Below are 23,623 nucleotides of genomic sequence, written 5' to 3'. Positions count from 1 at the left end.
CCTGGGATGGTGACTCTCAAATCTAACCAAAGTATTTTTGTCTGTAGATATCTATGTATCTATATATCTCATATCTATCTATCTCATATCTATCTATCTATCTATCTATCTCATATCTATCTATCTATCTATCTATCTATCTATCTATCTATCTATCTATCTACAGTTGCAAGAAAAATTATGTGAACCCTTTGGAATGATATGGATTTCTGCACAAATTTGTCATAAAATGGGATCTGATCTTCATCTAAGTCACAACAATAGACAATCACAATCTGCCTAAACTAATAGCACACAAAGAATTAAATGTTACCATGTTTTTATTGAACACACCATGTGAACATTCACAGTGCAGGCGGAAAAAGTATGTGAACCCCTAGACTAATGACATCTCCAAGAGCTAATTGGAGTGTAATGTCAGCCAACTGGAGTCCAATCAATGAGATGAGATTGGAGGTGTTGGTTACAGCTGCCCTGCCCTTTACAAAACACACACCAGTTCTGGGTTTGCTTTTCACAAGAAGCATTGACTTATGTGAATGATGCCGAGCACAAAAGAGCTCTCAGAAGACCTACAATCAAGAATTGTTGACTTGCATAAAGCTGGAAAGGGTTATAAAAGTATCTCCAAAAGCCTTGCTGTTCATCAGTCCACGGTAAGACAAATTGTCTATAAATGGAGAAAGTTCTGCACTGCTGCTACTCTCCCTAGGAGTGGCCGTCCTGTAAAGATGACTGCAAGAGCACAGCGCAGACTGCTCAATGAGGTGAAGAAGAATCCTGTAGTGTCAGCTAAAGACTTACAAAAGTCTCTGGCATATGCTAACATCTCTGTTAGCGAATCTACGATACGTAAAACACTAAACAAGAATGGATTTCATGGGAGGATACCACAGAGGAAGCCACTGCTGTCCAAAAAAAACATTGCTGCACGTTTACAGTTTGCACAAGAGCACCTGGATGTTCCACAGCAGTACTGGCAAAATATTCTGTGGACAGATGAAACCAAAGTTTAGTTGTTTGGAAGAAACACACAACACTATGTGTGGAGAAAAAGAGGCACAGCACACCAACATCAAAACCTCATCTGAACTGTGAGGTATGGTGGTGGGGGCATCATGGTTTGGGGCTGCTTTGCTGCGTCAGGGTCTGGACGGATTGCTATCATCGAAGGAAAAAGGAATTCCCAAGTTTATCAAGACATTTTTCAGGAGAACTTAAGGCCATCTGTTCACCAGCTGAAGCTCAACAGAAGATGGGTGTTGCAACAGGACAACGAACCAAAGCATAGAAGTAAATCAACAACAGAATGGCTTAAACAGAAGAAAATACGCCTTCTGGAGTGGTTCAGTCAGAGTCCTGACCTCAACCCGATTGAGATGCTGTGGCATGACCTCAAGAAAGCGATTCACACCAGACATCCCAAGAATATTGCTGAACTGAAACAGTTCTGTAAAGAGGAATGGTCAAGAATTACTCCTGACCGTTGTGCACGTCTGATCTGCAACTACAGGAAACGTTTGGTTGAAGTTATTGCTGCCAAAAGGAGGTTCAACCAGTTAAATCCAAGGGTTCACATACTTTTTCCACCTGCACTGTGAATGTTTACATGGTGTGTTCCATAAAAACATGGCAACATTTAATTCTTTGTGTGTTATTAGTTTAAGCAGACTGTGATTGTCTATTGTTGTGACTTAGATGAAGATCAGATCACATTTTATGACCAATCTGTGCAGAAATCCATATCATTCCAAAGGGTTCACATACTTTTTCTTGCAACTGTATCTATCTATCTCATATCTATCTATCTATCTATCTCATATCTATCTATCTATCTCATATCTATCTATCTATCTATCTCCTATCTATAAATCTATCTATCTATCTATCTATCTATCTCATATCTATCTATCTATCTATCTATCTATCTATCTATCTATCTATCTATCTCATATCTATCTATCTATCTATCTATCTATCTCATATCTATCTATCTATCTATCTCCTATCTATAAATCTATTATCTATCTCAAATAGGGTTGCCACCTTTCACAACAAAAAATACGGCCAAGTTTACCCACACCCCAAAGGGGGTGTGGTTGTGGGGTGTGGCTTAACACCGTTTTTGCAGTCTGTGTCATACTGTCGCTCCCAATAATATTAATACCCCCATTAGTGCCGCCCAGAATTAATAATTCCCCCATTAGTGCCCCCAGTAATAGTAATGCCCCCATTAGTGCCCCCCGGTAAGAATAATGCCCCCATTAGTATTCCCCAGTAAGAATAATGCCCTCATTAGTGCCCCCCAGTAAGAATAATGCCCCTATTAGTACCCCCCCAGTAAGAATAATGCCCCTATTAGTACCCCCCAGTAAGAATAATGCCCCCATTAGTGCCCACCAGTAACAATGGAAGTGCTCATTAGTCGCAGTTCTTGTAGGAAAATACCGGCACCAGCAGAGCTACTAAAATTCCGGCTGGGTGGCAACCCTAATCTCATATATATATGTATCTAATAGAGGACTGTCTGCGGTCAAGGACAAATCTATATTACCGCATGAATCCCACATGGAATATCGCATGAAGTACAACCAGTGGATTGATTATATATTTATTGAATATTTGAACTGATTGTTCTTAATCAATATCGGGATCCATACTTATTGAAAGGTTTTATAAATACATTGTCGATTGAATATATTTTATGTAATTGTTATCCATATTGATTTATTATTTTATTTCCCATCCTATTGTCGGTAACATTTTATCTGCTGTTTTATATTCAGTTTTATATTTGCTGCTATTATATTATTATATTGCTATTATTTTATTTTGTTAATAAAGATCCCTATACTTTTAGAGTGTGCCCCACTTCCATTACTTAATTACGGTATCTATCTATCTATCTATCTATCTATCTCACTCATATCTATTATATCTATCTATCTATTATCTATCTATCTATCTATCTATCTATCTATCTAATATATCTATCTATCTATCTATCTATCTATCATCTATCTATCTATCTATCTATCTATCTATCTATCTCATATCTATCTATCTATCTATCTATCTATCTATCTATCTATCTATCTATCTCATATCTATCTCATATCTATCTATCTATCTATCTATCTATCTCATATCTATCTATATAATTACCTATCTTCTATCTATCTATCTTATTTCCAAGTGCATGCTTGTGGGGCCATGATGCTTTGTGCCAGGCATAACTTCCATCCAAACTCATCCAATACAACCATAGATTTCTCAGTACTCCTCCAAACTGAAGAAAAAACTTTAAATGAAATCCACTTTTTACACTCGTTAGTTTCAGAAGGAGAGAAACAGGTTGTACCTGCTGAAGAGCTTCTTGTTCTAGGCCTGTTTCCTCCTCAGGCTGCTACTGTTCTCTCCTAAGACTGAGAACCAGTCTCATAACTCATAGGTCTGGGCTAGGACTAATAAGAATTAGTAGTTATATTTTTGGAGCTATACTGACATCTAGTGGCAAAAATGATGGTACTACAGCTGTAACTTTAAACTTGGTCACTAGAGGGCAGCAAAGTTACGTTAACGACCATTGATGCAAACAGAGAGGAATTGGTTTCATATACAGCATAAAAATGACACTGTTGAACTCCTCTACAAGGCCGCACCAAAACCCACAAGGAAACCTGAATATTGCATGTAGTCTGCATTGCAATAAGTGAAATCCGCTGTGAAAATCCATTGCATTTCTGCAAAAAATGCTTTGGATTGAAAAGTAAATGTGACATTGTACTGAATTTTGTACAACTACTGGACGGTGCAGTTGCCCAGGTGAATGAACCACGTCCGGCAAGTGTCATGCATGAGTCAGATGATTTAGAAAAAGACCCCCTGCCCAATATTCATGAGTGGCAATCCAGGAGTGGGTAAGAGCACTTGTTCTAAAATCCAAAATTTTAAATCGCGCTCCATATGCCCTGCTTCTGTGAAGTGCTTAGGCACAGGTAAATCCAATCTCTTCTTTCTGATAGTATAACGGTGCTGATTTAATCTGGTTTTGACATCCCAGGTTGTTTCTCCAACGTACCATAGTCCACAAGGACATGATAGCAAATAAACAGCGTAGGTTGAGTCACATGTCAGGTACTGTTTAATATGCACTGTCTTCCCATTTGTTGGATTACTAAATGACTCTCCCTTTAACATATATGGGCAGTTCACACACCCGTGACACGGGTAGCAGCCCTTCCGAGACGAGCCAAAGTACGTGGCACAGTCATCCCCGCTTGAACCCACATCAGATCTGACTAGTTTATCACCCAGATTCCGGCTTCTTCGGGACGAACACAGTGGGGGAACCTTAAATTCCTCAACCTTGTCAAAACCACTGGCCAAAATTGACCAGTGTTTCCTGACAATGGACGACACCTGTGGACTACTATTACAATAATCCGTAACTAGAGGTATTCTAGATAAGGACTTTTTAGATCTTACCAGATCACCATCTCTCATCCTCACTTTTGTCTTCTGGATGCTATCTGCAACAAGCTTGTTGGGGTAACCCCTCACCTTAAATTTACTGGCCATTTCACATAAACGTTGGTCCCTCACTGGACCTTCCCCAACTATCCTAGCCACACGTAACATCTGACTCAGGGGAAGAGATTCAATCATCGGCCTGGGATGGTGACTCTCAAATCTAACCAAAGTATTTTTGTCTGTAGATATCTATGTATCTATATATCTCATATCTATCTATCTCATATCTATCTATCTATCTATCTATCTCATATCTATCTATCTATCTATCTATCTATCTATCTATCTACAGTTGCAAGAAAAATTATGTGAACCCTTTGGAATGATATGGATTTCTGCACAAATTTGTCATAAAATGGGATCTGATCTTCATCTAAGTCACAACAATAGACAATCACAATCTGCCTAAACTAATAGCACACAAAGAATTAAATGTTACCATGTTTTTATTGAACACACCATGTGAACATTCACAGTGCAGGCGGAAAAAGTATGTGAACCCCTAGACTAATGACATCTCCAAGAGCTAATTGGAGTGTAATGTCAGCCAACTGGAGTCCAATCAATGAGATGAGATTGGAGGTGTTGGTTACAGCTGCCCTGCCCTTTACAAAACACACACCAGTTCTGGGTTTGCTTTTCACAAGAAGCATTGACTTATGTGAATGATGCCGAGCACAAAAGAGCTCTCAGAAGACCTACAATCAAGAATTGTTGACTTGCATAAAGCTGGAAAGGGTTATAAAAGTATCTCCAAAAGCCTTGCTGTTCATCAGTCCACGGTAAGACAAATTGTCTATAAATGGAGAAAGTTCTGCACTGCTGCTACTCTCCCTAGGAGTGGCCGTCCTGTAAAGATGACTGCAAGAGCACAGCGCAGACTGCTCAATGAGGTGAAGAAGAATCCTGTAGTGTCAGCTAAAGACTTACAAAAGTCTCTGGCATATGCTAACATCTCTGTTAGCGAATCTACGATACGTAAAACACTAAACAAGAATGGATTTCATGGGAGGATACCACAGAGGAAGCCACTGCTGTCCAAAAAAAACATTGCTGCACGTTTACAGTTTGCACAAGAGCACCTGGATGTTCCACAGCAGTACTGGCAAAATATTCTGTGGACAGATGAAACCAAAGTTTAGTTGTTTGGAAGAAACACACAACACTATGTGTGGAGAAAAAGAGGCACAGCACACCAACATCAAAACCTCATCTCAACTGTGAGGTATGGTGGTGGGGGCATCATGGTTTGGGGCTGCTTTGCTGCGTCAGGGTCTGGACGGATTGCTATCATCGAAGGAAAAAGGAATTCCCAAGTTTATCAAGACATTTTTCAGGAGAACTTAAGGCCATCTGTTCACCAGCTGAAGCTCAACAGAAGATGGGTGTTGCAACAGGACAACGAACCAAAGCATAGAAGTAAATCAACAACAGAATGGCTTAAACAGAAGAAAATACGCCTTCTGGAGTGGTTCAGTCAGAGTCCTGACCTCAACCCGATTGAGATGCTGTGGCATGACCTCAAGAAAGCGATTCACACCAGACATCCCAAGAATATTGCTGAACTGAAACAGTTCTGTAAAGAGGAATGGTCAAGAATTACTCCTGACCGTTGTGCACGTCTGATCTGCAACTACAGGAAACGTTTGGTTGAAGTTATTGCTGCCAAAAGGAGGTTCAACCAGTTAAATCCAAGGGTTCACATACTTTTTCCACCTGCACTGTGAATGTTTACATGGTGTGTTCCATAAAAACATGGCAACATTTAATTCTTTGTGTGTTATTAGTTTAAGCAGACTGTGATTGTCTATTGTTGTGACTTAGATGAAGATCAGATCACATTTTATGACCAATTTGTGCAGAAATCCATATCATTCCAAAGGGTTCACATACTTTTTCTTGCAACTGTATCTATCTATCTCATATCTATCTATCTATCTATCTCATATCTATCTATCTATCTATCTATCTCATATCTATCTATCTATCTATCTCCTATCTATAAATCTATCTATCTATCTATCTATCTATCTATCTATCTATCTATCTCATATCTATCTATCTATCTATCTATCTATCTCATATCTATCTATCTATCTATCTATCTATCTATCTATCTCATATCTATCTATCTATCTCCTATCTATAAATCTATTATCTATCTCAAATAGGGTTGCCACCTTTCACAACAAAAAATACGGCCAAGTTTACCCACACCCCAAAGGGGGTGTGGTTGTGGGGTGTGGCTTAACACCGTTTTTGCAGTCTGTGTCATACTGTCGCTCCCAATAATATTAATACCCCCATTAGTGCCGCCCAGAATTAATAATTCCCCCATTAGTGCCCCCAGTAATAGTAATGCCCCCATTAGTGCCCCCCGGTAAGAATAATGCCCCCATTAGTATTCCCCAGTAAGAATAATGCCCTCATTAGTGCCCCCCAGTAAGAATAATGCCCCTATTAGTACCCCCCCAGTAAGAATAATGCCCCTATTAGTACCCCCCAGTAAGAATAATGCCCCCATTAGTGCCCACCAGTAACAATGGAAGTGCTCATTAGTCGCAGTTCTTGTAGGAAAATACCGGCACCAGCAGAGCTACTAAAATTCCGGCTGGGTGGCAACCCTAATCTCATATATATATGTATCTAATAGAGGACTGTCTGCGGTCAAGGACAAATCTATATTACCGCATGAATCCCACATGGAATATCGCATGAAGTACAACCAGTGGATTGATTATATATTTATTGAATATTTGAACTGATTGTTCTTAATCAATATCGGGATCCATACTTATTGAAAGGTTTTATAAATACATTGTCGATTGAATATATTTTATGTAATTGTTATCCATATTGATTTATTATTTTATTTCCCATCCTATTGTCGGTAACATTTTATCTGCTGTTTTATATTCAGTTTTATATTTGCTGCTATTATATTATTATATTGCTATTATTTTATTTTGTTAATAAAGATCCCTATACTTTTAGAGTGTGCCCCACTTCCATTACTTAATTACGGTATCTATCTATCTATCTATCTATCTATCTATCTATCTATCTATCTATCTATCTCACTCATATCTATTATATCTATCTATCTATCTATTATCTATCTATCTATCTATCTATCTATCTAATATATCTATCTATCTATCTATCTATCATCTATCTATCTATCTATCTATCTATCTATCTATCTATCTATCTATCTCATATCTATCTCATATCTATCTATCTATCTATCTATCTATCTATCTCATATCTATCTATATAATTACCTATCTTCTATCTATCTATCTTATTTCCAAGTGCATGCTTGTGGGGCCATGATGCTTTGTGCCAGGCATAACTTCCATCCAAACTCATCCAATACAACCATAGATTTCTCAGTACTCCTCCAAACTGAAGAAAAAACTTTAAATGAAATCCACTTTTTACACTCGTTAGTTTCAGAAGGAGAGAAACAGGTTGTACCTGCTGAAGAGCTTCTTGTTCTAGGCCTGTTTCCTCCTCAGGCTGCTACTGTTCTCTCCTAAGACTGAGAACCAGTCTCATAACTCATAGGTCTGGGCTAGGACTAATAAGAATTAGTAGTTATATTTTTGGAGCTATACTGACATCTAGTGGCAAAAATGATGGTACTACAGCTGTAACTTTAAACTTGGTCACTAGAGGGCAGCAAAGTTACGTTAACGACCATTGATGCAAACAGAGAGGAATTGGTTTCATATACAGCATAAAAATGACACTGTTGAACTCCTCTACAAGGCCGCACCAAAACCCACAAGGAAACCTGAATATTGCATGTAGTCTGCATTGCAATAAGTGAAATCCGCTGTGAAAATCCATTGCATTTCTGCAAAAAATGCTTTGGATTGAAAAGTAAATGTGACATTGTACTGAATTTTGTACAACTACTGGACGGTGCAGTTGCCCAGGTGAATGAACCACGTCCGGCAAGTGTCATGCATGAGTCAGATGATTTAGAAAAAGACCCCCTGCCCAATATTCATGAGTGGCAATCCAGGAGTGTGTGCTCCAGTTTTCAGGCATCAATTAGTTGCAAATATTGGTGCAAGCCCGACCTGAGCAAAAATTTGTGCCTTTTTTTTTGGGGGGGGGGGGGGGGGGCGTTGTGCTGAACTATTCTAAAAAGTGGGCAGCACAGGGAGGCCAATAAACTGGTGTATACTATATTCAGCGAGCCCAGGAGAAGCCGGAGCAGATAATAGGAGAGGTAGTTCTGGCTGTTAAAGTCATTCACAGTGGTTGTCCTCTCACATTGCTCCATAGGGCAGTGAAAGGAGGACGTATCCTTTTTCCCTCGGGGCCCACACCCTGGTTCTGGGTTGGTAGTTGGGGTGCTCGTGATGTTAAGTGTTTGTATGGGTGCAAGGCAGGGTTTGTAGAGAGCAAAGGTCGGTGAATGGCGCAGGAGTCCGTAACCAGCCCGGATAAAACATCTCTCTTTACTGTAGTACAAAATGGGAGTTGTAGTACATCCAGCAATAGCAAAAATACAGTTTTCCCAATATACAGTTAAGGCTACTTTCACACTAGCGTTCTGCTGTCCGCTCGTGAGCTCCGTTTGAAGAGCTCACGAGCGGAGCAGAACGCTTCCGTCCAGCCCTGATGCAGTCTGAATGGATGCGGATCCGCTCAGACTGCATCAGTCTGGCGGCGTTCAGCCTCCGCTCCGCTCGCCTCCGCACGGCCAGGCGGACAGCTGAACGCTGCTTGCAGCGTTCGGGTGTCCGCCTGGCCGTGCGGAGGCGAGCGGATCCGTCCACACTTATAATGGAAGTCAATGGGGACGGATCCGCTTGAAGATGACACAATGTGGCTCAATCTTCAAGCGGATCCGTTCCCCATTGACTTTCAATGTAAAGTCTGAACGGATCCGCTCAGGCTACTTTCACACTTAGAAAATTTTCTAAGTTTTAATGCAGACGGATCCGTTCTGAACGGATGCGAACGTCTGCATTATCGGAGCGGATCCGTCTGATGAAACATCAGACGGATCCGCTCCGAACGCTAGTGTGAAAGTAGCCTAAGATATCTCCAGAGAGGATAAGGGAACATTTTAATTCTATAAGCTCTGGTAAGAACTACCCCAGGGTACTCACAATTCATGGAGGCCACCCCAGGGTACTCACGTAGTCAGATGTAGAAATATTTTCAAGTCCACCTGCAGGGGGCGATAGACACAGGCTATTGCTGCGCAAGGAAGCTAGTTGTATCATATGGGCCAATGCCAAGGGCCCTTTGGGTTTAAATGATAAAAATGATTTAAGTGTTATATTTGTAAGTTTATATTTGTTTTAAGATTTATGCACAAGTTAGTTAATATGTAATCTAACACCGTTATGTTAGTTGTGTGTTGATATAACAACTAGAAAAGGTATATATATAAGTATGACACATTTGTGTCATGACATAGAAGGCCTGAGGAAGCGTACTGATGCGAAGCGGCCATCGCCGCCTGTGTGGCGTCCTGCACTCCTGCTGCCATTGTATAAGGTATTTTTGTTGAAAATAAAGACCAATGTGGAGGACTTTGGCGAGTGCCATCGTTTTATGCTTTATTCTGGAAATATCTCCAGATGGTTTTGTATAGATTTGAGCAGGGATGGAAATGATCGTACTCTTCCCTCTCTATCTTTCTCAAGTCTCTTCCTGTAGAATCTATGGCTGCAAATCTCACTTTTTGCAATTGTGCGTGTTATTCACAATTGATGTGTACAGGTTTTTTAAAGATATGACTGGCCAAGTCTTGTCCAAGTGTGAAGGGTGTCTTAACAGTATTCCCCTCACTGCAGTAAAGTCGAAATAGCTTAGGTAGCAGGATACCTTACTGACTCCAATACTTTTTTCCTTTCTGTGGTTCTCTAGTAAGCTATTAAAGAGTGTTTTGTGAGATTGTGAAACAACTCTTATTGCATGAACACTGTTATTTTACTGTTTGGCCACAAGAGGCCGCTGTTTCCCCACACAGCTAAACAGACTGCTAAGATTTAAATATTTATAGGAGGTGGAGCTGTGTGTCTAGAGGAAGGAAGCTGGCATCCATTTTAAGTTGCAGCCTGAAAAAGTGTGTGAGAGATGAAATCCCTTAACATCCTAGCATGGAATCACCCTTTTGCGACCAGGACTGCAGCCAAGTGAAGCTGATCGTATCAAGGACCCAGATTCCGTCCAGGAGAAGGAGTACAGCTGCCAGTATCACTGATGAGAGCTGAAGAGCAAAGCAATGGACCCTGCGGGACCGCAGGTGTGTTGGATCAATGTAACAGGAAATCGGCGGTGCACTCCCTCCTTGCAGCACCGCCGGCATCCCGCTGATAAAGAGGGAAGAGAAGACGGTGTTGGACGCGGCCGACGTCCTCATCTCCCTGGTAACAAGGGGGTGGGGAGGATCCGGCGGCGCACACTTCCTCACCGCGGCAGGCGTCCTCCATCCCCTAGGCAACGAGCAGGGGCAGGAACGAGCACCGATGGGTATGAGTCGTCACTCAGGGTTTTGGCTGGGGCTGACGCAGGGTCACATGACGCTGGCCACATCACGTGACCATTCAGTCTGGCCTATTTAACAGGCAACCTGCTGGCCACAAGTTGCCTGTGATTTATCTTACTACACCACTAGCGTTTTCCTGCATGAGTGATTTTGTGTATTCGACCTCGGCTTGTATTTGACATTGATCCTGTGTTATTCCTGTGTACTGACGTGACCTTGTGGCTTCTTACCTCGGCTTGTAGTTGACCTTGTTCCTGTGTTACTCCTTTGTGCTGACGTGACCTCCTGGCTCTTGACCTCGGCTTCCATTTTGTCCAGGTTGTTGCTTATGGTTGGTTATTTGCTTATTTGGTTTCTGACCCAGCCTGGTAGCTTACGTTTCTGTGTTTGCTGTCTTTGTCTCTTGTTTTCTCCCACCTTGTTCCCTCCCTGTAGGCCCCTGCACGCACGTAAGCTATGGACTGCCGCCCAGTTTCGCACCGTCAGTTAGGACGGACCGTGCAAGTAGGTAGGTATAGTGGTGTGGGTGGAGCTTAGGGCTGCACTATCCCTATTTATTCGTGACAATCAGCCTTTGTTCAGTTCGCAGTCACCAGCTGAGGCAGAGCAGACCCGGGTCGGTAAGACAGAGCGTGCACGCACCTCACTATAACATTGGCGCCTAAATACTAGAGACTGAGATCAAACTGCGATAGTTAGTTAGTGTTGCTGAGTAGCAGGCTACCAAGAATTGCTGTTTTATCACAAAGGCTTATCAGTTAAAGTTTTGGTTCATTCCGGAGAACAGAGAGGACTTTACGATAATCTCCAGTTCCCCCAGAGTGTTTATCGGGAGTGATATATATATTAGGCACGTGCCACTTTACCAGTGTTGGGGAAAAGGGAGGGGGAAATCACTGTATAGGCCGGTAAGATTGTAAGCTGCTGTGTCGCACCGCAGGCTAGCCTGTATCTCACACACACGATTGTTCCTGTTCTTCAGGGTAATAACAGGTATGGCGAGGCAGAGTTAGCTCCGCTCGCATTAGGTAAATTGCGCAAGTGTTTTTAGGCTACCATCGTAGGGAGCCGTGCTGTGCGACACAGGGGTCTCAACCTCTGGGCTAAGGCCCCTTTCACACGGGCGAGAATGCCGCGCGGGTGCAATGCGTGAGGTGAACTGAATCCGGACCCATATACTTCAATGGGGCTGTGCAGATGAGCTTGTGTGTTGCGTGAAAATCGCAGTATGTTCTATATTCTGCGTTTTTCATGCAACGCAGGCCCCATAGTAATGAATAAGGCTGCGTGAAAATCGCATGGCATCCGCAAGCAAGTGCGGATGCAATGCGATTTTAACGCATGCTTACTAGGATATGATGTTAGTAAATTGATTAACCCTTTGGCTACCAGAGTTTTTCTTCTTTTTTTTTTCGTTTTTGCGTTTTTATTTTTCTTCCCATAACTTTTTTATATTTCCGGTCACATAGCTGTATGAGGGCTTATTTTTTGCGGGACAAGTTGTACTTTCTAATGCCATCATTAATTATGGCATAAAATATAGTGGAAAGCGGGAAAAAAATTCCAAATGGGGTGGAATTGGAAAAAAAACGCAATCCCTCCATCGTTTTATGGGTTTTGTTCCCACTGCGTTTTGTTTACAGCAAAACTGACCCATGACCTTCATTCTCTGGGTCAGTACGATTACAACGATACCCCATTTGTATAGGTTTTTTATGTGTAAATAGTATAAAAATAAATGTAAACTTTGAGAATTTTTTTTTTTACATCACCATATTCTGACCCCCATAACTTTTTTATACTTATGTCTACTCATTTTTTGCGGGACAATTCATAGTTTTTATTAATACCATTTTGGAGTGTGCATGACTTTTGGATCACATTTTATTTCATTTTTTCGGGTAAGAGAAGCAATGAAAAAATGACAAATCGCCCATTTTGAACCTTTTTTCTGTTACGCCATTCGCCTTATTGGATTTTTTTTTTAGATTTTAATACTATGGGCGTTTTTGGTCGCGGTGATACCCAGGATGTTTATATTTATTGTTATTTATTTTTTGTTTTGTTTTTATTATAAGGAAAGGGGGGTGATTTAAACTTTTATATTTTTTTTATTTTTTATATTTTTTAAACTTTTTTAAAATATTTTTTTTATAATTTTAAGGCTCAAAAATGACCTTATAAATGATGTTTTTAAATTTTTCATTTTGACCTATAAGTGATTTAAAAAATGACAATTTCTTTGCATTTTGCTCATTTGTCCTGCTATCTGGTGGCCAAAATAAGAATTGCAGCATTAATGCTCAGAATTTCTTCATAGAGACTCAGCGCATTCAGCACATGTACTGAAGTCCCGATTGGCCGTGTTTTTGTGCGTTCGGGTGCCGTTATCTCACTTGATCACGGCATCTAAAGCATTTAATTACCGCGATCGGCATTCTGCCAGTTGCGGTAAACAGCCGCAGATCTCTACTGTTTGAAACAGCAGAGCCTTGCCGGCCATGACGCCCGCTGCACGCGCGAGCGGGCGTCATGCTTGCACAGCGCTACCAGCGCCGTACATAATTCGTCTTCTTCTTTAAAGACCTGCAAAAGAACCATTCAGCAGGACCTGCGCTGACGTCACCACGTGGTGAGCGTGATTACGTCATCAAAGGTCCTTTTGCAGGTCCTGAAAGAAGAAGAAAGAAGACGGTATCGGTTGCGCGATCAATTGGATGAGGTGAGTTAATTGTTTTTATTTTTTAACCCCTCAATCCACATTTTACTAAGCATTCTGTATTAAGAATGCTATTTTTTTCCCTCATAACCATGTTATAAGGGAAAATAATAACATCTACACAACACCGAACCCAAACCCGAACTTCAGTGAAGAAGTCCGTGTTCGGGTCTGGGTACCACATTCAGTTTTTTATCACGCGCGTGCAAAACGCATTGCACCCGCGCGATAACAACTAAACAACGGAACGCAATCGCAGTCAAAACTGAATGAAATTGTGCGCGCACTCGCGCTGGTTTCCCGCAATGCACTCAGGACGCATCCGGAGCAAATCCGGGACACCCATCTGAAAGAGGCCTAAGTGTACAAGGAGTGCAGAATTATTAGGCAAGTTGTATTTTTGAGGATTAATTTTATTATTGAACAACAACCATGTTCTCAATGAACCCAAAAAACTCATTAATATCAAAGCTGAATATTTTTGGAAGTAGTTTTTAGTTTGTTTTTAGTTTTAGCTATTTTAGGGGGATATCTGTGTGTGCAGGTGACTATTACTGTGCATAATTATTAGGCAACTTAACAAAAAACAAATATATACCCATTTCAATTATTTATTTTTACCAGTGAAACCAATATAACATCTCAACATTCACAAATATACATTTCTGACATTAAAAACAAAACAAAAACAAATCAGTGACCAATATAGCCACCTTTCTTTGCAAGGACACTCAAAAGCCTGCCATCCATGGATTCTGTCAGTGTTTTGATCTGTTCACCATCAACATTGCGTGCAGCAGCAACCACAGCCTCCCAGACACTGTTCAGAAAGGTGTACTGTTTTCCCTCCTTGTAAATCTCGAATTTGATGATGGACCACAGGTTCTCAATGGGGTTCAGATCAGGTGAACAAGGAGGCCATGTCATTAGATTTTCTTCTTTTATACCCTTTCTTGCCAGCCACGCTGTGGAGTACTTGGACGCGTGTGATGGAGCATTGTCCTGCATGAAAATCATGTTTTTCTTGAAGGATGCAGACTTCTTCCTGTACCACTGCTTGAAGAAGGTGTCTTCCAGAAACTGGCAGTAGGACTGGGAGTTGAGCTTGACTCCATCCTCAACCCGAAAAGGCCCCACAAGCTCATCTTTGATGATACCAGCCCAAACCAGTACTCCACCTCCACCTTGCTGGCGTCTGAGTCGTACTGGAGCTCTCTGCCCTTTACCAATCCAGCCACGGGCCCATCCATCTGGCCCATCAAGACTCACTCTCATTTCATCAGTCCATAAAACCTTAGAAAAATCAGTCTTGAGATATTTCTTGGCCCAGTCTTGACGTTTCAGCTTGTGTGTCTTGTTCAGTGGTGGTCGTCTTTCAGCCTTTCTTACCTTGGCCATGTCTCTGAGTATTGCACACCTTGTGCTTTTGGGCACTCCAGTGATGTTGCAGCTCTGAAATATGGCCAAACTGGTGGCAAGTGGCATCTTGGCAGCTGCACGCTTGACTTTTCTCAGTTCATGGGAAGTTATTTTGCGCCTTGGTTTTTCCACATGCTTCTTGCGACCCTGTTGACTATTTTGAATGAAACGCTTGATTGTTCGATGATCACGCTTCAGAAGCTTTGCAATTTTAAGAGTGCTGCATCCCTCTGCAAGATATCTCACTATTTTTGACTTTTCTGAGCCTGTCAAGTCCTTCTTTTGACCCATTTTGCCAAAGTAAAGGAACTTGCCTAATAATTATGCACACCTAATATAGTGTGTTGATGTCATTAGACCACACCCCTTCTCATTACAGAGATGCACATCACCTAATATGCTTAATTGGTAGTAGGCTTTCGAGCCTATACAGCTTGGAGTAAGACAACATGCATAAAGAGGATGATGTAATTAAAATACTCATTTGCCTAATAATTCTGCACGCAGTGTATGTAATCTGGTTTTATGTTCACTGCATTTGGGAGTGTGTTTGATATCCTGTAACAGTAAAGCAAAGTCTCCTCTACAAGAACTGGTGTCAGAGTCGTCTTCCTTGTATCCTGGGGATCCCACCCCGGTACACGGCTTACAGTGGCACAACTGACGCCAGGTGGATAGAAATAAAGACCAATATATAAAACGTTGGATTAATGGAGTAGGGGAGAGGCTGCAGCTGTTTGGGAAAGATATGTCAACATCCCTTTGGGTTTGTATGAAGAGGTGAAGGAGCTGCTGCCCAAAATGCTCCCCAGACCTGTGATGCGGGGGAGCAGAAGACTGTGGGTTGCTCCGATACTGAAGATGTTGGTACAAAAAAGAGAAGGCACCTCCACTGCTGTGTGGACTATTGTGTGACCCCCAAAGAAACTGTTACCCCTTGGAGGAGGGTGGAGCAGTCTTTAACAGCCATATACAAGGACAAGGGCTTTGCTTTTTTAAATTGGGTCTGTCTGAATTTACCACATGCCATTTGGACTGATGAACGACTGAACACATTTCAGCATTTCGTAGAATTTTATGAGATTCTTTTATGTGATGTTGAATACTTTTTTGTTCATAAATATAAAAGTATTTAATGGGAGTCACACCTTTATTGGCTAACCAGAAAACTCATATTGGGAGCCTTCAGAGCACAGAGGCTCCTTCTTTCATTTGTAATTTCGCCTGAAGAAGGAGCCTCTGTGCTCTGAAGGCTCCCAATATGAGTTTTCTGGTTAGCCAATAAAGGTGTGACTCCCATTAAATACTTTTATATTTATGAACAAAAAAGTATTCAACATCACATAGGATGACATGGTACTACGCAAACTGTGCTGCACATTGAGAGATACTTTTGAGATAGATGGATAGATAGATAGATAGATAGATAGATAGATAGATAGATAGATAGATATGAGATAGATAGATAGATAGATATGAGATAGATAGATATGAGATAGATAGATAGATATGAGATAGATAGATATGAGATAGATGGATAGATAGATAGATAGGAGATAGATAGATAGATAGATAGATAGATAGATAATAGATAGATAGATAGATAGATAGATAGATAGATAGATAATAGATAGATAGATCATCCAATGGACTTAAATAGCTTTTTTTTGCTATCCGTTTGTTTAAGTTCCTAAACATCGTACTATCCGCCATCTAGATCTATGTCCTAATTGTCAGTGCACTGTGTTGCTAATGGGGTGTACTATTTCTCCTTAATCGGCGTGAGGAGACTTATAGGCCATACATGTTCCTCTGGAATTCTGGGAGGGAAGAAATGCAAATGAGCTCTTAACAAGCTCTGCCTCTAATGCCACCAGATGTAAGGCAGCTATCCTAGAAGCCAATGTTTAGCTCTTTAAATAAGCCTACAGTACAGACAGAGCGCCCACAGCCTGCTCATCAAATCTGGGCGTCACCGACAGAGGTACGTGCCCAGGGAGAGCAGACTGTGCCAGCAGTGCAACCACGAGGCCGTGGAGGATGAGGCTCATTTCCTGCTGCGGTGCCCCAAATACTCAGCAGTGAGGGAGACTCACTTCAGGAGACTGTCTGATCTCTGCCCAGACGTCACCTCCATGGAGGAGGAAGAGAGACTCTCCATACTGCTGTGGGAAGAGGAGAACACAGCGGCCACAGCAGCACAATATATTACTGCCTGCCATAGACTGAGAGGAGCCTGATATACCATGGACTCCTATACCCCCACCTTGTATATGTCCCCATCCCCCAAACATACCCTACACCCCCACCCTGGACGTGTCCCCATCCCTCAACAACACCCAATAATTTCCCACTTGCTTTGGCAATGCTAAAATGTATTTAGTCCTGCCAATAAAGCTTATTTGATTTGATTTGATAGATATGAGATAGATACGAGATAGATAGATAGATAGATAGATAGATAGATAGATAATAGATAGATAGATAGATATGAGATAGATAGATAGATAGATAGATAGATAATAAATAGATAGATAGATAGATAGATAGATAGATAGATAATAAATAGATAGATAGATAGATAGATAGATAGGAGATAGATAGATATTCCACCACCCTTTCATGTAAGTTGGCCCCATTTCTTTATGTGGATACTCTTAGACCATGGAGCTGATATAGACAGGCCATATTCCCCATCATTTGCAGTAAAACCAGTGGAGTCAGTCGGAGTTGTTTTGATCATTTTATTGGTTTAGATATTTGAATTACTTAAATAATAATTAGTACTGCTGCTTTAGACAAAGTTTTTTTTTGCATTCTTTGAACACATCTATGAAGCTGCCGTAACTGCGACAAATCTCTGATTAGTGTTAGGTTCTGGCTAGGAATGTAACTAAACCTTTTACATAGTCATACAATGTAGTGGTCCATAAAACAGAGAAGGCACAACTCTTACACTTCCAGAGCACAGCTGCGTTTACAACGCAGGAAAAAACGCAGCCGGCCGCAGCGCATGGTGTACTCCTTGCACCAGACACCTAAACCAATTAGGTTAGAACAGAAAGCCACCAACTTGTTATTCCCTACAAAAAGGAACAATGCTCTTGCACCTCAGTTTACCCCACAATCTTGGGGGCCCCTTAGAGGCTGCTATGTCTATAGTTATGCCCAGGACAGTCGACCGTCTTGGATACACGATGAGGACTGAACCCTCTGATCACCACCATCCAATGGGACATTGATATCACCCTTGACCACCTTGCCCACCATGTCCTATAAACAGAGGGACAAAAAATTCCAAAAATGTTTCTGCTGCCGGCCGCAATTTTTTTCTTTATTGTAAATACTCATCACTGTGTCTGGATGAAAGGCACAAGTTCTAGAAATACAATGCATCTGCTCGGGGTTTTCATGACATGTCAAGTGCAGTAGAAGAACCGAACATTGCCATCTAGGTTACACAGGATTGGATCAGGTTAGTTACAATATTGCTGCAAAAGAAGGACATGCTGTTCCCAGATATAGTGACCAGATTGCTGCTTTTAACTATTAAAGGATTAAACAGCGCCATTCTTGTCTACAGGTTGTGTCTGGTATTGCAGCTCATCTCCATTCAAGTAAACAGGGCCAAGCTGCATTACTAAACACATCCCCTGCACATAAGTGGTGCTGTTTCTGGAAAACAAAGGGCAGACCCTGTTTTAAGCCTGTATAACCCCTCTAAAGGCAGATATATATGAAAACCTATATGGCGTTAAGGTCATTTTCCTTTTACATTAAGAACTTTATGGAGGGCAAAGGGCACACTCAATTTCTCTCCCCTCTGTGATACATTTAGATAAGTCGGTCATTTAGCAGATCCCATTTAGGACCCTCATTTCCTGGCCAAAAGAGAAAATCACCACATTTACAGCATCTCCTACTTTGGAGGATCCAGCATGTTCATGCATTACATGGACAGCCCAGTGTAATGCTTCATCTCCCCTGTGGTGGCGCTGCAGGAAAAGTTATCACTTTGTTTCATGGTTGATCACCGGAGATCCCAGCAGCAAGATACCTTGCAATTGGAGTATCATCATAGGGACCTTCTAGAAGAAAGGATTATCCTAACATGTCAGCCATGAGTAATTAAAGGAATGAAAAATCTTTAAAACAGGACAAGATTTTTTTTAAGTGCTAGTGATAAAAGACCTGTTACTGGGCAATTTTTTATCATTTATAAAGCAAATCATTCAACTTTTATACTTTGGTCTTTGGACACTTTATAATTATACTTTTACCTGCTCATGGGTGGCTGTTTTTGCTTTTTTCCTATGTAGAAAGTTCTATATAACTATATATCCATCCACTTGGGACATGTGATATAGTGAGGTATCAGGCACTTATTTGGTAGGTCTCCTGCCTGCATAATTAATTATGCTTCTGTTTTTTGGACTATATTGGAATGTGTTAGATTTCACCACCAGTTTGGTAATTAAAGTGCTCCTCTCTACAAGCAACAAAGTCTTACTTCCACCTTTGTGCCCCATGGTGTACATACAGCCTGCTCTCCTACTCCACATGGTGTAAGTCTACATGTAGCGTTTGGTCCACCATCATCATGATCTGACCATGCAGACTAAATAAAGATGGCTGAACTCATTGAGTTCCACACGATTGGCCAACGATCTAAGGTGTATGGTAGCCTCCCAGCCTCCCCCTCTGGAAGAAACTGGGGAAAAGAGGAATTGGGTATTTCAAGAGGCCCTATTCTTTGTTCACACGGGATATAAGACATAAGTTACTTGAGAACACAAAGTGAGCAATACCGTAACTGAGTGAGTAGACCATGTGAGGATTTGAACAGGGAGCAGTGAGGGGACCAGGAGGTCCTGCTGACCTGATTTGGACAACGGAGTGCAAAATATCAAAAGAGTTGTCTCATCTGGATATGGAGTGGTTATATTCAATTTCAACCAGCAATATAAGTTGAGTGCATTGGGTTAACACAACCAGACACTTGGTTGTGACCCATGGTGGTGAGAAAATCTTAAGGTCATCTTCATTCTGAGAAGGGGTTGTCCAGTTGGGACCTCAACTTCATTGAATTATATGGAAGATGTATACCTGTAAGTAAGTTCTTCCTCAACTTTAATTATTTGGAAGCTATACAGCTGTAAGTTCTTCCTGCTCATATATTTGGTCTAAAATAGGAGTCACTACATTAATTGGCACACGATGGAACTGAAACTATTTAAATCTATTTCCATGGGCGATCAATGGCCATAACCACTATTGTCCTTTGCTCGTCTAGGATCGGTTGTTTGGGGGAAAAAAATGCCGTGTTGGTATTTCACAATAAAATTTTTATGAGACACAAAGCATTGGTTTCTAGTTTCCTGTAAGTTTTCGGGGTGGTAAAGTATCAATTGAGACTGAAAAATTCCACAGATACATTTCTAAGAGAATTGAGGTTGGTCACCTACGGAAAAATAAAAATGCAAAATGCAGACTACTATCTAAATCTGAACCGCCATGCTAGGCCAAAGCTTATTGTATAGCATACAAAAGTTCATCCTTAAGTACTAACATCATACTGTAAACATTAGGCATACAGAGTTTAAATCCAAGGCCACAATGTTTTTGTCTTTTTTTTGTTTTTACTTTAAATGTCCCTTTCTTTGCTTTCTTTGGTTGGCCGAGCTCAACTCGTAGTGTATAAATGCATAAGTTACATATAATTATATAAAAATGAAAAATACCATTGACTTGTATACTTCAACCTGACGAGCGCACAGCGTTCGCGACTCAAATAAAACTGGCACCTGCTTATAACAAAAAAAAAGTCTAAAACAAAAAGAAAAACCCATAGAGTTCTGTTTGTATAAAAAATTAAGGGAGCTTCATTTATATTCAACCAATCTCCCTTTACTAAAATAAAGCATTGAGTATAAATTCCACCCTGAGAGCACTGGCAGTGAAACCGGAGAAGGCCTCTATGGGGTTTCACCAACGGATATTGCTTAAGTCATCAGTGCCATGTTAAATTTTTGTATGTTGCCTAGGTCCACATGTTAAGTCAAGCAACCGTAGTACAGCATTTTTTCAACGGTATAAAAAATGTATCAAAATTCTGCATTTCTATATGAATATGAATAGGAACCTACTTGACCCAAAAAGTTGCATACATGTATATTTTGGGAGGGGAAAAAAAATCCACCCATCAGTCATGGCATGTCTATTGAAAATGTAGGGTGCAATATATTGTAATAACGAATGAGGTCCTGCATGTTCCTTTAAATATCAGACAAATCCAGTTTTATGTCATTAAAGATAATTATTCTAGTCTATATGGTTTCATCATCATCACCAATTATTTTTTTCCTGATATAAGAGGTCTCCTTCAATAACACTGGTCGTAGTATAATATAATACTGATATAATCTCTCAAAGTCTCAACAATTTTTTTAGTTTGTCCAATGGTTGTAAGTCCACCATCATTTTTGGAATTGTTCTTCCTTTAAGTTCCACTCTTTCTTCTACAGTTTCATCTGAACCTTCTAGTCTACAGTTCCTTCAGAACACTTTCTTGGTTCCTCATAATGGCTCAATCTTTTGGATACATCAAGGAATGTATGAAGTCTTCACAGTTATTCCAACAGTTTCTTTCCCCATCAAGTGAAAATTTTACCAAAATTTTTAGCCATGATATTGTGGTGTCGTGTGATTATCTTTAAATACAGGTAGTTTCTTTGTAAGCTGGTAGTCCCTGTTTTTGTTTATACAGTTTTTGTTTCCGTAAAAGTTTTTGTTCCCTTCATCACTATTTTTTGGTCATTCAGTCAAAGGCTTCCGCTATGGAAAGCTCAAAACACTTATTGGTCCAATGCTCTGATGTCATCCTATATTACATCATTAGCATGTGAACTTCGTTAGTAAAAATTGTCTTCATCTCTAACCTCTACAATGTTTTTAGATGTGGCCAACCTTCCAGAAGGCATGGGTGACCCACAATAAACTCCTTCCAGAGTCATTTCAAAATTATAATCCACAGTGATTTTTTTTTTCCCAATTGAAAAAAATTAGTAGTAATTTGCAAGATGAGAAGCCATATGGCTAGCTGGAAGTCGACTATTTGCGTAGATACTCCCTGGTGGTGAATTCCAGTAAGGGTTTGGAGCTGCAAAAAAACTGGATGATGTCACAGGTAGAGTTGGTGGATGAGGAGCAACAAAGTTCATCTTCTGTGGGTGGGCATGGTAAGAGCCCATGTATGGAAGTTCGGAAGGGTACTTGTACATTGAGGACTCTGGTGGGTGAGGCTGAAGAGCTTGGGCGATCCCATGAAAGTCAAACTTGTATGCATAGCGCTTGCCATGGACCTTAGTCATAATGTTCTTGTCATAGTAGTAACGGAGTGCACGGCTCAACTTGTCATAGTTCATGTTGGGTTTGCTCTTCCTTTCTCCCCAACGTCTGGCTACTTCATCTGGGTCCGTCATCTTAAACTCGCCATTGGTTCCCTCCCAAGTGATACAGTTAGAGTTAGAACTATCGGATAGAAGTTCTAGGAGAAACTGCCATAGTTGGATTTGTCCACTACCTGAAAGACCATGATGAAATAATAAGGAAGAGAAAAATATTAGTGGTCAGATTTACAATTACTTCTCCAAAGACATCTGAACATACTGAAAAGTTGTACATAGTGTCAGCTATGGCCTGTATCTACTCTAAATATCTTGGTCAAGGCAAAGTGGCTTGTTTGCAACCAGTACCTGGAGCAATGATATGCCAGGCACACAAACCCTAATTACATCCCTGATATTTGTAGTCCTTACAAGAATAGCATCAGAAAATACTAAAAATGTTTCTCATCTTATAAAGAATATTTTGTCTTATCGATGTAGTATCCCTTTAAGGCCTCATGCACACAGCCGTTGTGCAGCCGTTCCGTGCATTAGGGACCCCAGTTTGCAGTCCCCAATACACGGCAACGTCCATGCGTTGGCCGGATCGAGACCCATTCAACTTGAATGGATCGTGATCCATCCGCACCGCAAAAAAATAGAACATGTTCTATTTTTTACGAGGCGGAGGCACAGACAGAAACACCACGGAAGCACTCCGTAGTGCTTCTGTAGGGTTCCATGCCTCCGTTCTGCACCGCAGCTCCGGATTCGCTTGAATGGGCCCCAATACAGCCCTGTGCATGAGGCCTAAGAAGCAGCTTTCCAATATATTTAATTAAAAATATTCTCTCTTGAAGACTACCCAATTTTTAAATAAAGATGAAGAAAATTATAAATGCCTGCATGGCCATTCATGTAATATTCCGACAGAGAGGAGGTCCCAAGATCAAGACATATGGACAGCATTTGTTGTCCTAGGACAGCCCCTTTGAGTGTAGCTTCTCTGTTATCCCTTATTCTATTTCAATCCGTTCAGTAGACCAT

The 23,623-nt window shown here is 40.9% G+C and overlaps 1 protein-coding gene across 4 annotated transcripts in view; it reads right to left on the bottom strand.

Moving 5' to 3' along the window:
• Positions 1–17,919: 17,919 nt before the first annotated feature.
• Positions 17,920–23,623, bottom strand: part of ERG (ETS transcription factor ERG) — a 226,105-nt gene continuing 220,401 nt past the window's right edge. For all 4 annotated transcript variants that reach the window (XM_040423091.1, XM_040423092.1, XM_040423093.1 and 1 more), the window contains one exon: positions 17,920–22,773. In XM_040423091.1, coding sequence (XP_040279025.1) covers positions 22,253–22,773 — 521 coding nt within the window. In that variant the 3' untranslated portion in view covers positions 17,920–22,252. The remainder of the gene's footprint in view (positions 22,774–23,623) is intronic.

Source organism: Bufo bufo, chromosome 3, assembly GCF_905171765.1.
Source record: "Bufo bufo chromosome 3, aBufBuf1.1, whole genome shotgun sequence".
Taxonomy (NCBI): Eukaryota; Metazoa; Chordata; class Amphibia; order Anura; family Bufonidae; genus Bufo; species Bufo bufo.
The sequence above is the reverse complement of the archived record's forward strand: the minus strand, read 5'-3'. Positions and strand labels throughout refer to the sequence as shown.